This window comes from Octodon degus, unplaced genomic scaffold (genome assembly GCF_000260255.1).
Source record: "Octodon degus isolate 3935 unplaced genomic scaffold, OctDeg1.0 scaffold00004, whole genome shotgun sequence".
NCBI classification, from domain to species: Eukaryota; Metazoa; Chordata; class Mammalia; order Rodentia; family Octodontidae; genus Octodon; species Octodon degus.
Window position 1 is genome coordinate 17,648,603 of NW_004524580.1, and position 15,538 is coordinate 17,664,140.

Genomic DNA, 15,538 nt, shown 5'->3' on the forward strand with positions numbered 1-15,538 from the left:
GCTCCGGGCCTGGCAGCGGGCGCGGAGCGGGCGAGGGGGGACCCTGGGCTGGCGCTCAGCCGCCTTCCGGCTGCCCCACAGCGCGGACCGCGAGCACAGCCGCTTCCTCCTACCCGGTGAGTGCAGGGTCTGGAGTTTAAGCCAAAAGCACACCGACCCCAAAGCACCTGGGGCAACTTCCTGTTGCTACGATCTTAGGCTAGCGGTCCAGGCAGCGGAGGACATTTTTTTCTTTTGGATCTACTGCCACCTAGTGTAGGTATGAAAATGTTTACCAATGAAAGTAAAATGCAGTTTCACCCTCTGAAATTGGAACTGCTTTAAAAAAAATCTAAATGGCAAGGAAAGCATATACAAAAACCTCTCATCTGCAAGAACCCTTGGTCCTCTGTATGCACGGAAACCCCTAACCAAGGGGCAGCTGTCACGCGTGGTGGCTCGGTTGCAGCAGTGTGTGGGCTAGCTCAGGCCGGCAGGTTCTCAGGTGCTACGGGGGTGGGGTGGGGTGCAGGGGGTTCCAAAGCTGGGGCTCCGGGATGAGGGCCGGCCGTGCTGGGGGGCCACCACCCGAGTGAGCGGCTGCGCTACCCGCGCACCGCCGCTGCAGGTGCGGAGGGCGGGACATGCCCTTCTTGTTCACCGCTGTTCTGTAAAATGTACTTGAATTGTTGACTGGGTGGAATTTAATTTTTGTTGTACTGACATACAGTATTACATCGAAGTGGTTAAAAATGTAGAATCAAGCAGAGTGCCTGGGTTAAAATTCTAGTGCCCACACTTGCTAGAGATGCCTCAGTTTCTCAGGTGGATAAAAATAGTACATATACAGGAATCTAAAAATATTAAATAGTTTATGTAAAACATTTACATATAATTAAGTACTCGTTATAGGCCACTTATTGAGGCCTGAAACAGTATAAGCATATATCTTGTAAGAAGTTGTTTGTACAGAACCGGGGATTGAACTCAGGCCCTTGCGCTTGCTGGGGAAGCGCTTGTTCCACTGAGCCATCTCCCCGGCCCCAGTATAAGCATATATCTCAGAATTAAAATACAAAATATCATTTTTATCCAAAATGGAAATGTTTTAAATTTCATTAGACGACTGAGAAAAAAAACATATCTAAGACTAGTTGTAGTTTTTCACAGTAAATCATGACCAGACTTTCTTTATTTTGCAGAACTGGGGATTGAACTCAGGCCCCCTTGTGCTTGCCAGGCAAGCGCTTATTCTACCCAGCCCCCATAAATTATTAATATACAAATATTTGGTTAAGTTAAAGGACAGGTTTCTGCTGAGTGACATAAAATTTCACGTACAAATTTGTAGGTTCAGATAATCTTAATGGCCATTATAAAACTGAAAACCATCAAGGCAATTTTTTAATTAATAAACTCTATTTATCTAGTATCCTTTCTTGTAATATTCTGCAAATCCCCTGAAGTAACTGCTTTAATGCCTTACTGTCACCAAGATCTATCACTCTCCCTGAGAAGCTTTAATGTCTTCTTCAAATATGCAAAAGGAAAAGCACTGCACAGCAGAAAAATACCTGCACGTGCACTACATTGTCCTTCTGAAAGCAAAGCTCCTTTGCTCTGGGCTGGGACAGTGCATTCAGCTGTGACACCATGAAGAAAAAGAGTCAGCACAAACCAGCGACACACAGGGGACAGCTGGGCTGGGTCAAGACCTCTTGTGCAAACACTGAGCTTCTTCCAAAGGAAAGGAGGAGGAGGAGAGGAAGAGGGTATTCCTGATTTTAGGGTTTTTATTTCAGACACAGTGCTCAGGCCAGGAGCCAGCCGAGACAGCAGGCACAGAGCCGGCCCAGCAGAGAGGACCCCGGAGGGCCTGCCCCCAAAGCCGGTCAGCACCTCGCACCTTGCTGCACGCGGCCTGCTAGTCTGGCGTCATCTGCTCCACTGCGCAGGAATTCTAGATGCGCATCAAGCCGGCGGGACTCTGAAGGACTGTCCACCGCCGAACAAGCAAAGCACTTAAGGCTGGCGAGTGGGTGGCAAAACATCGAAGAGTTTCATCCAGAAGATGAGACTCAAAGCTCAAGTGAGCCTTCCAGAAAACATGAGACAGAAATCACAGGCCCACTATCTTGCTTCAAGTTCAAGATCAAGTGCTCATGTTACCACAAAAAGACAAAGAAAAAGAAAAAAATCACCAAGATGTTATGTATTCCACAGATTTTATTGATATTCACTTTCTTTAAATCATGAATACTTAAGTGGGCCAGGGAGATAGCTCAATAGAATAAGCGCCTGCCTAGCAAGTGCAGGGTCCTGAGTTCACTCGCTGGTACCACCAAAAAAAAAAAGTTTTTGCAGTTTTTAAACATTTCCAAAATAGCATATGTGAGATCACCTTCCTTAAACACTGATACATGTGACTAGGTCTATTAGTGGTTTAAGCTGCAAGAACATGTTAAAACTTTGTACCTTGCTTTATAATGAGATTTTAAAAAACTGAACAGTTGGTTATTCAAACAAAGAATCTTTCTCTCTTGTACTTCATATCATGGGATCTGGTAGTGTTTTTTTTTTTTTTTTTTTTTTTTTTTTTTTTTTTTTTTTTTTTTTTTTTTTTTAATCTTTATTTTATTTATTTATTTATGTGTGTGGCCAGCTCAGCCCACCAGGGGGCGGGGCTGGCTGGCATGTGGTGCTGGGGGATTGAACCTCAGTCCCTGTGATTTGCTAAGCTTGTTCTAAGTAGGTGCTTTAGACCACTGAGCCATCTCACCAGCCCCTGGTAGTGTTTTATAAAAGTAAGTCACACTGTGCATCTAGTTATGCAACCACAAAGCTTAGAGATCACTTAAACTGAGTTCCCTCCTCAAGGCCACAAAGAAGTCAGCAACAATGCTCAGCACTCTGTGCAGTGTAACAGAACTCTAATTCCATGCTGAAAAGGCTGCTTTCATTGGACCTAAGAGTACATGTGAAAACTACAACCGCGAGGCTTTGAGTGGCCTGGGTCAGCCTGACCTCGCAAGACAAAGTGACCCAGTTGGTTTTACGGTTTCCTGGCTGTCCAGTCAGACTAGAGCTACTTAGACAGCTTGTTGACATTTCAAAGAAGGTCTGGCTCTCTTAACTGAGCTGTTGCAGACGGTAAGTCAGAGAAAATGGCTTTTGTTTCTGTGCGGAGGGAGCCTGGTATCATGGAAATACCCCTGACCAAGGAGGTGGCCAGGCTTGGCCGGCAGCTCTGTGACCTGTGCTCTGGCACGGGCCTGAGCGGGTGACAAGGCGGCAGGACCTCTTCTCCTGATGAAGCCTGCCATGCAACGGAAGTGCGAAAATAAAAGCATACCAAGCGTGCAGGGGAAAACACCAGCTTTGGTAACACAAGAAAGAAATAATCAAGTTAAAATGTATTTCACATTTATTTTTTATGAACATATGCGATCACATGAGATCAACAATGTTATATGCCTTCTTAAAAGGATAAAAGAAAAAGTGAAGATACAAGAAGAAGCATGAGGAAATAGTAAAGCACAAGGGCTGCTACTTTAGAAGTACAGAAGTAGAGTAAGAAATGATAAAAATTACAGCCAAGAATTGAAAATGAGCACTACCAAGAAAGAAACTGTAACAGAAATCCCAAGATATGGCTGGATTAAACAAAAATGTAAAAACAGCCAAACAACATAAAAGAAAAGAGGAAAAAAAACACCTAATACACAGAGAGCCAAGACAAAGACCAGGACAAAAGAAAACAAGCTTAGAGAAGGGACTGGGAGCAACATGGAGCGCCCAGGAAGCAGGTCTTGGACAGCACCTGGGCAGCTCGGAGGCCGCATGCCCTCCCCAGGAGATGCCTCAGAGCTCATGTCCCTTCTGAAAGCACAGAAGGGCTCTGCAGTGATTTAAGAGTGTCAGCTAGCTAGGTAAGAAGAATTTCTCCCATCAGTTCTTAGGAAAGGATTTCAGAAGAATCCAACAAAAACAGGCTAACAGCAGCTAAATGCCTAGCAAAGATGGATTTCCCTGAGGAGAGGACACCTAAATCTACAAGACCTAAAGGAACGTGCCAAAAAAAGCCCAGGGCTGAGCAGGGCACAGCAGCACGGGCCTATGTTCCAGCTCTCCAGGACCCAGAGAAGGAAGGATGCAAGTGCGAGACCTGAGCAGGCAGCTCAGTGACTTAGCAATGCCTGTCCTCAAGGAAAGGGGTGGAAGGAAAGACCTGGGGGACAGCGCAACATGAAGGCCCTGGGTTCAACTCCCAGTGCCACAAAAACAAAGCAAACCATAAAATTCCTATAATCAAATACATAATATATCTAAAAATGTATGTATGACATGAAAGTCCTAGTTATTAGTTTAATGCCTAAATCCTTTTACTGTTCATAAGAATAGTTTTTTGCTATAAAAGGATTTCAAGATACTCTCTGCAATAACTACAGTAAAAGTCCTTGCCCTTTAGTACTGTTCATGATATTCATATGTGAGCACCCTAAAAAGCTAGACTATGAAGCTGGTACAGAATTTGGAGTCACTGGAGGCCTTTAATTTAATTTCTTATTTCCAATTACTGTTAACACAATTTCTGAGCTTTACTTCTAGGCTTCCAAGAAGTGGATATAAGAGCCTTTTAACATTATTACATACTACCGTATGCACATAGTTTCATTTTATTAGTGGAAACAACTGACTTTATCCAGGTGCTCCTGTTTTAGGGCAGGACTAGGTTTTATAGACTTTTCACAGCCCATACGGTTTATAGAAAGTAGGACAAGTAAGTACAAAATACTCACTTCGATAGTCTCAATTTTTCCCTCGTGGGGATGTGGTGTTCTTGGATAGATATCAAGAAGGTGTGGTGACGAATCAAAATGCAGTCTTTTGAGATTTCTCTTAAGATCTTTACTTTGCAATGTATCAAAGTTAGTCCTCCATAATAAGACCTATGAAAAGTTCATGACATTGGCATTTACTGACTTGCATGTACAAACAACAGAAATGAGACTTTAAAAAATGAATAGACTCACCCCTCAAAAAAGTCAGAAAGGTTACACATGAACACACACATTTCAGTAGTGTCATTAGGGCGCACTGCCACCAAGCTCATCCTCAGTCTTTTTTTAAGATAGATTTTTGCTATACTGCCCACCCAGGCTCGCCTTAAATCTATGGTCCTCTTGCCTCAGCCTACAGAGCAGCTGGGATGATAGGTATGCACTACCACATGGGGGCTGATCATCACTTTATTTAATAAATCTGTGAAATTTGAGCACTCTAGGAGGCTGAGACACGAGGAATGCCAATTGAAGCCCAAAGACCCTGTCTCAAAATATAATAATAAAAATATGACTACTACTACTACTACTACAGCTACTACTACTACTACTACTACTACTACTACTACTACAGCTACTACTACTGCTACTGCTACTGCTACTGCTACTGCTACTACTACCACCACCACCACCACCACCACCACCACAAGCTCTGGGATGTAGCTCAGTACCAAGGGCCTGGGTTTAATCCCCAGCATTGCAAAAACAAAGAATGAATAAATACATAACATAAATCTGGCTCATTTCAAGTAAATGCCCATTTGCCTCAAATAATGGACCATCTACAAGAAGCTTAACATTTGAAGAAAGAAGACATACTGATAAAGGAAATAATTCCTTTATTTGAAGGAATAAAAGAGCCACTCCCCTCATTGAGTAAGTGTGAGTTTCATGTATAATTCAGTGTAAAAATGAACAAAAGAAAATAATTACCTAATTAAAAACTATTGGAACTGAAAGTATTTCTGCTATCAGACAGCAGAATTCCTGTCACTAAATTAAAATATAAACCCATTGATAATCATCTTAACATACATAAGCTAGCTGGTTACGGTTATAAAAATCATAGCTGAGGTCAAAGATTCCTTTAGGTTTCAAATCAGAGAGGGAGTTGAAAGGTGTACAAACCTGTGTATCCGCACCTCCTGATGAAAACAGCTCTCCACTTTTTGAAAATGAAACACTAAAGACAGGGCCCTAAGAAAAAAGGGGAGACAAAACACAAGTGCTTGGAGGTGTTTTCTCATGGCCATCAGGACTGTAAGTATCAACTTTTCATCCTAACTTTTACCAACTATTTATGCAGTAAGACTGACAGAACACATCTAGGTGCTGGCAACGAATGCTGGTAAAGACAGAGTCAACCCGATTGTATTAGAACACACAGGTGTTTAACCAAAAAAGATACCTGTACTAAAATTCAGAAAGAAAATCATTTTTTTCCTCTTTAAAGACAAATTTGTACACAGAGAAATGGGTAATATTTCTGGCTTTCTGCACCCTGCCAGCTAGGCACTGGCAGGGACTGGTAGGTCCATGTGTGGCAAAGGGGGCAACACTGCCCAGAGGCCGCTGTGGGCATGGTGACCTCCACTGCACTCCCCGCCTGAGGGCCAACAGTGAGTGTGCCGGTCGACTTGTAGGAGCTGGCACCAGAGGAACGCTGTGACTGCTGAAAACCACAATCATGAGAATGACAAACTGCAGTAAAAATGAATGCTTGGAGGCCAGTTAGGAAGTCACAATAATTATCTAGGTGAGAGATGACAGAACCTGAAATTCAACTGAGAGATTCACTGTGGCCTTGTACTTGGCACAGTCACAAGATGAACAGCCTGTAGGCTAGTTTTTTCAGTCAAGATAGGAGGGATTACTCTCATCCTAAAAATACTAATATATTGTTTATTTTTAAAATGTATCCTTAACCTACGGGGAAAACATTCCAAATTTTTCAAGTAGATCGTCCTGTGGCTTTGGGTTATTGTAGCTTTGTAACAGCTTCATGTCTACCCTGAAAAGTTTCTTTTGTGTATAGTTTTTTTTTCCTATTGCTTTGTACTTCTTTCATGGATATTTCAATCCTTGGCCATTCTTCCTGGCTGTGTTTATTCACACTCAGTCTATATGTGTGCATATATCTGAGCTGGAGAGTCTACTTCTGCTTCGCCTTCCAGGGCTGCAGAACAAGCGATAAAGCAAAGCAGGAGACCAGGCAGGATACACAAAGGCAGAGAGAGCCCCTTCTCTTCTAGACCACAGAGTCCATCTATTTCTAGATAGAAGCAGCATATACTAGGCGAGTATGTTACGAAAATATGTTCTAAAAATTCAAAGCAGGTTGACTACCCACAAAGGAGGAATACTTTATATAGATCATATATACAAAAAAGTCTCACTTTGCCTGCCCCACTTGGCTCTAAGGCAGCTGAGAAATATTACAAAGAATTAAGGCACATAGGCCACGGTGACAGCTTTCTTACCAATAAAAGGTTGTAGAGAAATATGGCTTTTACCTCTAAAGTAAATGGGTTCTCTAGAAGTGACACACAGAATGAGTCAGGCTTGAGTGCAATCATGGAGGAAGGCAAGCCTCTGCCTAAGCGGCACCCGAGGAAAACAGCAAGGACAGGCTCACCGCCAAGGCAGGACGTGAGGGGTGCTGGGCCATGCTCACCACATTTCTTTTCAAATTAGCAAATGGAGTGAGCAGCTGTGTGAGAGCCACTGCGACAGCCTTAGCACGAGGGAAATCAGAAGTAATAAATAAGCCTATCACCACTGTTTCACCCGTCAGCCGGTGCCACATACTGAAGAAGACAGCACTGTTTAATTAATGGCCACTGATTTTGACAAAATAGCTTAGAAACAGTCCTCAAAGTAAAAAGTTTTAGTGCTAGCAGCAATTTGTGCTACACCTGGAAAATAATAAAGGCATATCATAAAATGGGTCAAACTCTAAATATATATTATTTAAAAAGTAAAATCCTTAGTCTTAGTACCGTATGTCCTTGAAGCGTGTATATGAGTCTTCCTTCTAAGAGATCCAGAAGCTTAAGTGTTCCATCTGAAGAGGCCGTGAGGAGGTAATTACCCGAAGGATGGAATGATATACAATTAACTCCACCACTGTGAACTAAATTGCAGAAAACAAAGGCAAAAATTCAAACAACAACTATTTACTTATTACATGATATTCGATAGAGTGCCTCAATATAACTTTTTTTTTTTTTATAATCTTCAGTGTTTTTCTTTCCTTTGGAGAACAATTCTTAATTCTAAAAGATGCACCTTTGTCTCATTAGCAATTACTTTTTTTCTTTTTTTTTAATTTTTATTTATTTATTTGTGTGTGTGTGTGTGTGTGTGTGTGGCCAGCTCAGCCCACCAGGGGGTGGGGCTGGCTGGCATGTGGTGCTGGGGATTGAACCGTGGTCCCTGTGCTTTGCTAAGCTTGTTCTAAGTAGGTGCTTTAGACCACTGAGCCATCTCACCAGCCCAGCAATTACTTTTTTTCTATAATTTTATTGAGAAACAAATAGTAATGAGACAGTTTCAAATCAAATTGGTAGGATAGTTACAATAATTAACACATTGCATATTGTACATGATGCAGATATGATATCCTATTTACAAACACTATTAGAACAAATCCCTCTATTCCTTGAATTAAGAGAATATACCTATATATCTATTCTAATCATTTTGAATACACAGATACAAAATGGTCATTCATCTGTATTCCCTTTTTTTGTTTAGTTCCACCATTTAAATATTATAGGTGTGGGAACTCAGCAAAATATTCCAAAATAGTCCAGTAGCCCATAATATTATTGGGTCCTCCGCTTGACTGGCAATGTCAGAAGTTGTTGACCTGAGTCCCCTACAGCTCAATGTAACAACATGGCTAGCAATTACTTTGAGAATTATAATCAATTAGAGACAATGGCTCACTAAAATGAATAAATACTTTGGCACTATCTTGCTTGCTGTAAATGAGACAGAATGACTTTAAAAGTAAGACTGTCACGTAAAGATGATCTTACTGACCATGTAAGCATAAAGTCTTTGGGTATATTACCAATGCAATCAAGAGTCAATTACTACCAGCTCATATAAGGTATATGACCTGGCCTCAAATGCAGTAAGAAATTAGGGACTTGGGAGTGAGAAGCGACAGCTGTGGAGACGTGTGAAGAGCGTGGGCATCCTGGTCACTGCACCTGAGAACTTGTTTCTGGACAGCATCCTCCAACAGGAGGCAGTACAGTGCAGAGAGCAAGTTTGCTTCTCCTCGCACTGCTGTGAGCAGAAAGACCTAAATCAGTTCTGGCAATTGTTTGAGCAAGTTACCCTCCTTAGTCTCAGTTTCTTTATTTTTATAATGAGGGTAATAATGATCTGTATTAAAAATGTTCTGAGGAATGAATTGGCACAGCATCAGCTGCACAGTAAACACTGAAGTGGTAGCTATTATTAAAGTCAAGTGAAACAGCAACAGTAATTTAATATAAATCCAAATATAAACCAAGAAAACCAGTTTACTCTTCTTTTAGTTTCAATATAGAGTCATAGGCATGGTAAGTTTTTTGTTTTTTGTATTTTTTAGCAGTGTTAACATTTACTTAGGTTCATGTAACTCTTTGTATTTTGCTGGGCTTTTTTTCTTTTTTCTTTCTTTCTTTTTTCTTTTTTTTTTTTGGCAGAACCGGGGATTGAACTCAGGCCCTTGCGCCTGCCAGGGAAGCGCTTATTCCACTGAGACATCTCCCTGGCAAATGTAGGTTTCTTTTTCTTTCTTTTTGGTGGAACCGGGCATTGAACTCAGGCCCTTGCGCTTGCCAGGGAAGTGCTTATTCTCCTGAGCCATTTCCCCAGCCCTCATGTAACTCTTTGTAATTTAGAACTCAGAGAAGATTTCTACTTTTGAGTTACTTTGCAGTGCAGACCACCAGTCTGAAGGTCCCACAGTAACTGCTTCTGCAGCCCTCTGCTCATCCTTAAAGCTGCTTTGCCTCCCTGTCCCCTCTAGTCAGCCTGAATGCAGCTCCTGTCCCCAGAAAGAACCAAACCACAGCACTAAGGACAGTCAGCCTTTTCCAGAGCAGCCATTCAATGACTGAAGTTACTTGTGAGAGGAGGTGTTACCTTGATAGTGCTGCAATAATCTGTTCACTCTTATATCCCAGATTTTCACCGTGTGATCAGATCCTGCTGAGGCTATACATGTACCATCTGGGTTAAAGTCCACGTAATTTGCAAACCTACAAAGAAGCAGTAAGATGGCCTACTGTAGCAACTGCAGTACTCTATTTAAACTGCTACAATGAAATGTCTGCTTAGCAGACTGACACATACAGATGTACAAGAACACTGGACTTACCCTACGGAGTCTGAGAAGTTATTAACACACTGCTTATTTGTGGTATCCCAAATTTTAACAGTTTTATCCTCACTACACGACACAATTAGTCTTCCATCAGGTGAAAATCTGGAAATCAGAAGAAAGAGAATTGCACTTGTGCAAAGCTCCTGCCAGCCATCACCTGCACCTCCACGCCACACACAGCAGGCTGCACACACTATTAGAGGCCACTGCTACCAAACCACGCAGCCAAGTCATCTTCATCACAGGAAGTTACCAAGTGTCTTGGTTACTTTTTTCTTGTTGTTGGGACAAAATACCTGACACTCAAAGTTAAGGAAGAAAAGGTTATTTAGCTTACAGTTGGTGGAGGTTTCTGTCTATAATCAGCTGGCTCCAAGGCAGAGTGGCACATGGCAGAGGGCAACAGTTCACAGCAGCAGAGAACAGCAAAGCAACAAGAGCAAAAAGGGAGGAGCTGAGAGCAAGCCTCTCTCCTTCCCTCACATTTTATGCAGGCTACCTGCCCCAGGCCGGGTGTAGCACTCATACCCCTAATCACAGCATTGAGCCATGAATCAATCACAAACTCTACAGGCCTGCCCCACGGCTGTATGACGCTTTGGGGGGATATCTCAACACAAATCCCAACATTCTGCCTCTGGTCTCCCTAAGGACTCAGCACATTCCTTGATGCAAAAGGCATTTTAGCTCATCTGGAAGAACTGCTGAAGTCCCAATAGTTTCAGCATTGCTAAAAAGTCCAAGTCTCAAGTCTCCTCCAAGATCTAAGACAAACTCTTAGCTGTGAGTCCCTGTACAAATAAAAACTTAAACACTCCCAACATGCAATGACACAAGACATTACCATTCTAAAAGGTAAAAATGGGATACAAAGCATTGAGACCAAAGCAAGTCTAAAATCAAGCAGAACAAACATAAAGTCCTGTAGTTCCACATGCAACATCTGAGGCAATCTGTGGCAAATTGTGTGCACCATGTGGCTCTGCCTCCATGGTACTTTTGGTGGTTGTAGCTTCCATGGCTTTTCTCTTAGGCCTGCTTTGCTTGTTCCTTGCAGTTTTCCGTAGAGAATCCATGTTCCTGGCTTCTTCAAACTTCTGGGGTCTCCACTGCATCTCTGGCATCATCCTCATAACTTCACACCCTGCCCTCTAAGGAGCACACTGCCTGGCCTCTTTGGCCTTCTTCTGAAATTGGGAAGGAAGTCATCGTAACTCCACACGACTCCTGCATTCTCCAAGCACCTAAAACTAGTACCATACTAGTACACTATTATACTGCCAAAGTCTGCTGCCAGCTGGAGCAGTAGCCAGGCTTTCTTCTTGTTTGGCTGTAGGAATTGAAAGCCTGGATTGTTGAGCACTCTGAACCTGATTCTGCAGAGCAAATTATCTATGCTGCTGCCATTCCGGAACCCGGTACAGCTGCCATTCTGGAACATAATGCTCCGCAACTTTTTCCTCAAAGCAGTCCTTCCCTGTTGCAGTTTTGAGGCTACAAGGGTAGAGATTTGCTGTTTCTTGTCATATTCTCAGGCCAGCTTTTATATTCTCCTGTTCTGCTCAGCAATTGAAATCTCCTTAGCTCTATTCTTACAGCCCACAGCTTTACTAGAGCTTCCTTTCTGGCCAAACTCACATTTTAAACCATCCTACTGGGCTCTTTGCTCTTGATTCTCAACACAGAATCTGGCTAAAAGCCCCCAACAATAGCCATGTCCCTGGCTCAGCATTAGACTGCCTTGAAATTTCTTTTGCCAGATTAGTCTGCTACTTTACCTTAATCTCAGTCTTAGGAATGTCTGGACATGAACAAAATTGCAGACAAACTTTCTGCCAAGCCATAACATGTATCAGTGAGTCTAACAACCAATGCAGTCCTTTGTAGTAGAAATCTCCTGAACCTGGTCTTCGCCTGCAGGGTTTCTATCAGCATTTTGGTTTTCTGAGATCTGAGCAGACTCTCCCATATAGAACAGCCTACGGTATTCCAGTTCTATTTTTTCTGGTAACATCTCCAAACCTTTCCAAACTCTTCCCACAAACCATTCCCAAAAGCTCCTGAAGCACATGGTCAGGCTTAGCCACAACAATGACCACATCTCTCTGGTACCAAATATGTTATAATTTGGGGGTTTGCAAGAGGGGACAATTTATTTATTTATTTTTTCATCACAAATAGGACTTTATCACTATTAAAAATCTGGATCTTAAATGGACTCTTGCACTGGTGGTTCATATCCATCAGTTCGTTCAACTTTAGCTCCAGTCTCATCTCCGGCAGTCTTTCCAGAGCTGCTACCTTCACCATGAGGCTCCATGAGTTTTCCCAATTCAAACTTGGGCTTCTGCAGCATTTTTACTTTTCTGATAAAGACATCATGAAGAGGGTAGATAGGTTGGCAAGTCTTTGCTATGTCTTTCCCAATACTGTCTGGAATCCGTTTATTGACCACTTCCTTCAGGTCATTTGTCTGCACCTCCCGGGTCATGATTTCCATCATTTTCTTCCGGATCTGGCAGACCTGTTGGTGCTGAGCGTAAGAGGTCTTCCGTATCTGATTGTTGCGTTTTTTAGTAAAGCCAGCACAGAACAGTTGAAGCAAATAACCATTGGTAGTCTTGACATCAACATGAGCTTTGATCATGGTCTGCCATTTTTTGACCATGGAACACATTTTGTCCCAGGTGAGGTCCATACCATGGAAGTTAGGCAGCTTCTGCCCTGAACACCTTCAGTAATTAGCTTGAATTTTCTAAAGGCAACTTCATTATTCTTTTTTTTTTTTTTGCGAAACTGGGGATTGAACTCAGCCTCTTGCACTTGCCAGGGAAGTGCTTATTCTACTGAGCCATCTCCCTGGCCCCAACTTCATTATTCTGCAGATTAGCAAGGCTCACTTCTAACACACGACCTTTGAGCCCATCAGATACAATTTTGGTTCCTTGGGTTCCGGTGATGAGTGTTTTTCCAATATTTCTTATGTTGAACATAGCTGGCACCCTCACATCATACCAGTCTTTTTTAGAAAATGGATCAACCACTTTCTTCTTGGCTCCTTTTCTGCCACCTTTCGTAAGGTGCTTGTTCTTGCCTACCACCATGGTGCTGCTCAGAGAGCCAAAAGGCAAAAGGGGACAATTTAATATAGGACACATAGTTTATAAAATGATTTTGTAAGTCACCCAAAGTCATATGTAAAAAGATTATAGGAAACCTGTCCACATACTAAAGATCAAAGAATCCAACTGAGTCGGAATTCCACAGCAGTGTCCTGCATGAGTCCAGCTGAAGACCTAGAGCCTTTAACAATGTTCCCCCCACCCCCGCCATGAGTCCAACTGGAGGTCTAGAGCCCATGACAATGCCTCATGCAGGCTTGTTTCACAGACCTGTGCTGGGAAAGGTCAGTGATGGAAGCTAGAAAGTCTATGCCAGTGGGATGAAGGATCTGTGCTAGCAGGCTGAGGGATCTGCACTGGAGCCAGGAAACAATACTCAAGGTAAGGACTCGAGCTCCCCTGCCAGGTACCACAGCCATCCTCAGTGACAGTGAGGTCACAAGTTCCTCTGATGATGATAACAGTCAAGCTCCTTCAGGAAAGCCAACGTGACAGGCTCCTCTAGGTGACTGAACACTGCACTACCATCTTCTTCAGAGCTAGAAAGTGATGCTCAAAAGCGAGGACCAGAGCTGCCCCAAAGGGAACTGTAGCCACTCTCAGCGACAGTAAGGTCCCGCACTCCTTCAATGATGACAGCAGCTGAGTTCATCAGGAAAGCCAGCATGACAAGCTCCTCCAGGAAAACCAACAGCTCCCCACACTTCTGGAGAGTGCCTCTTCCTCTCCAGTTCTGCCTCTTACAGACAACATCAATCCTCAGGTGGGCCTCCCCCACCCAGTACCATGCTGGTTCAGTTCAGCTGGGTGTTATACATTAGCCATCATTTGTCAATCCACCACACATAGAATACTATAAGATCAAACTGTGCTACACAGAGTAATGTTTCTTTTTATCCTTTTATTCAAATAGTTTAGTCTCATGGCTTGTGCGCTAGGTGTTTCATTCAATTCTACACTCCTTCCAAACCAAGTACCCTGTATTTTTTAAAAAAGTACTCTGTTTCTTCTCTTTCTACCACTTTCCAGTGTTATCCCTATGATCCAAGACGGTTTACATTACTTATCTTACCAACCTATAGTGAAACTATTTTTTTTTTTTTTGGGGGGGGGTCTGGGGATTGAACTCAGGCCCTTGCACTTGCTGGACAAGTGCTTATTCTACTGAGCCATCTCCCCGGCCCCTGTAGTGAAGCTTTTGTAAGAAAGGGATTAGTGGGTTGAGAATTAAAATTTAAGTGACATCACCAACAAAGAGCCCATCTCTGTCAGCAGTAACTTCCCAAGCTGAGAGCCACCATGTACTGAAAATAGGACACCTCATTCAGACAGAATGGAAGTGCCTTCACAGATAATTTATCATCCACATGCCCCATTAAAAACTGACGACAACTTGTTGCATAGGTCTTGCTTTATCTTGGTCTTAACCACCCAGCATAAAAGCATAAAAGCAAAGTACAAGAAATAAAGCCATGTTATTATGTTGAGCTGTAGGGGACTCAGGTCAACAACTCTGACATTGCCAGTCAAGTGGAAGACCCAATACTATTTTTTTTTTTTTTTTGCTCCAAATGCCTTCAGGGCAGGTTTGGCTGGCTGGAGTTGTGGGGATGGAACCACAGCAACCTGACCCTGACTGCTTTGTTGAAGCAGCCACTTAAAGAACTGAGCTAAGGGGCAGGGCCCCAAGACCCAATACTATTATAGACTACTGGACTATTTTGGAATATTTTGCTGAGTTCACACATCTGTAATATTTAAATGATGAAACTAAACAAAAAAAGGGGATACAGATGAATGACCATTTTGTATCTGTGTATTCAAAATGATTAGAATAGATATATAGCTACATTCTCTTAATTCAAGGAATAGAGGGTTTTGTTCTAATAGTGTTTGTAAGTAGGATATCATATTTGCATCTTGTACAACAAATAACCACCAGGAAGGCAGTATGCAATGTATTAATTATTGGAACTGTCCTACCAATTTGATTTGAAACTGTCTCATTGCTATTCTCAATAAAATTATGGAAAAAAAAAAGAACAGAGAAGATCTCAAACACCTTGTCTACTGCTTTCATGCTGTCTCTTCTTTTAACATGCTTTCCAAGTTTCCCCCTCCCCCCCCCTTCTTCTTCTTCTTCCTCTTCCTCTTCTTTTTTTTTTTTTTTTTTAACCGGGGATTGAACTCAGGCCCTTGTGCTTGCCAGG

The 15,538-nt window shown here is 42.5% G+C and overlaps 1 protein-coding gene across 3 annotated transcripts in view; it reads right to left on the reverse strand.

Annotated features, from left to right (window-relative positions):
• The window catches only part of Poc1b (POC1 centriolar protein B), a 96,984-nt gene that overhangs the window by 41,703 nt on the left and 39,743 nt on the right, over window positions 1-15,538 (reverse strand). For all 3 annotated transcript variants that reach the window (XR_002821321.1, XM_023716320.1, XM_023716325.1), the window contains exons 5-9: window positions 10,201-10,308; window positions 9,966-10,081; window positions 7,820-7,953; window positions 5,949-6,017; window positions 4,779-4,928 (exon numbers count right to left, since the gene is read on the reverse strand). Coding sequence is in view for 2 of the 3 variants with exons in the window: in XM_023716320.1 (XP_023572088.1) it covers window positions 4,779-4,928; window positions 5,949-6,017; window positions 7,820-7,953; window positions 9,966-10,081; window positions 10,201-10,308 (577 nt within the window). In the remaining variant the exon portion in view is untranslated. The remainder of the gene's footprint in view (window positions 1-4,778; window positions 4,929-5,948; window positions 6,018-7,819; window positions 7,954-9,965; window positions 10,082-10,200; window positions 10,309-15,538) is intronic.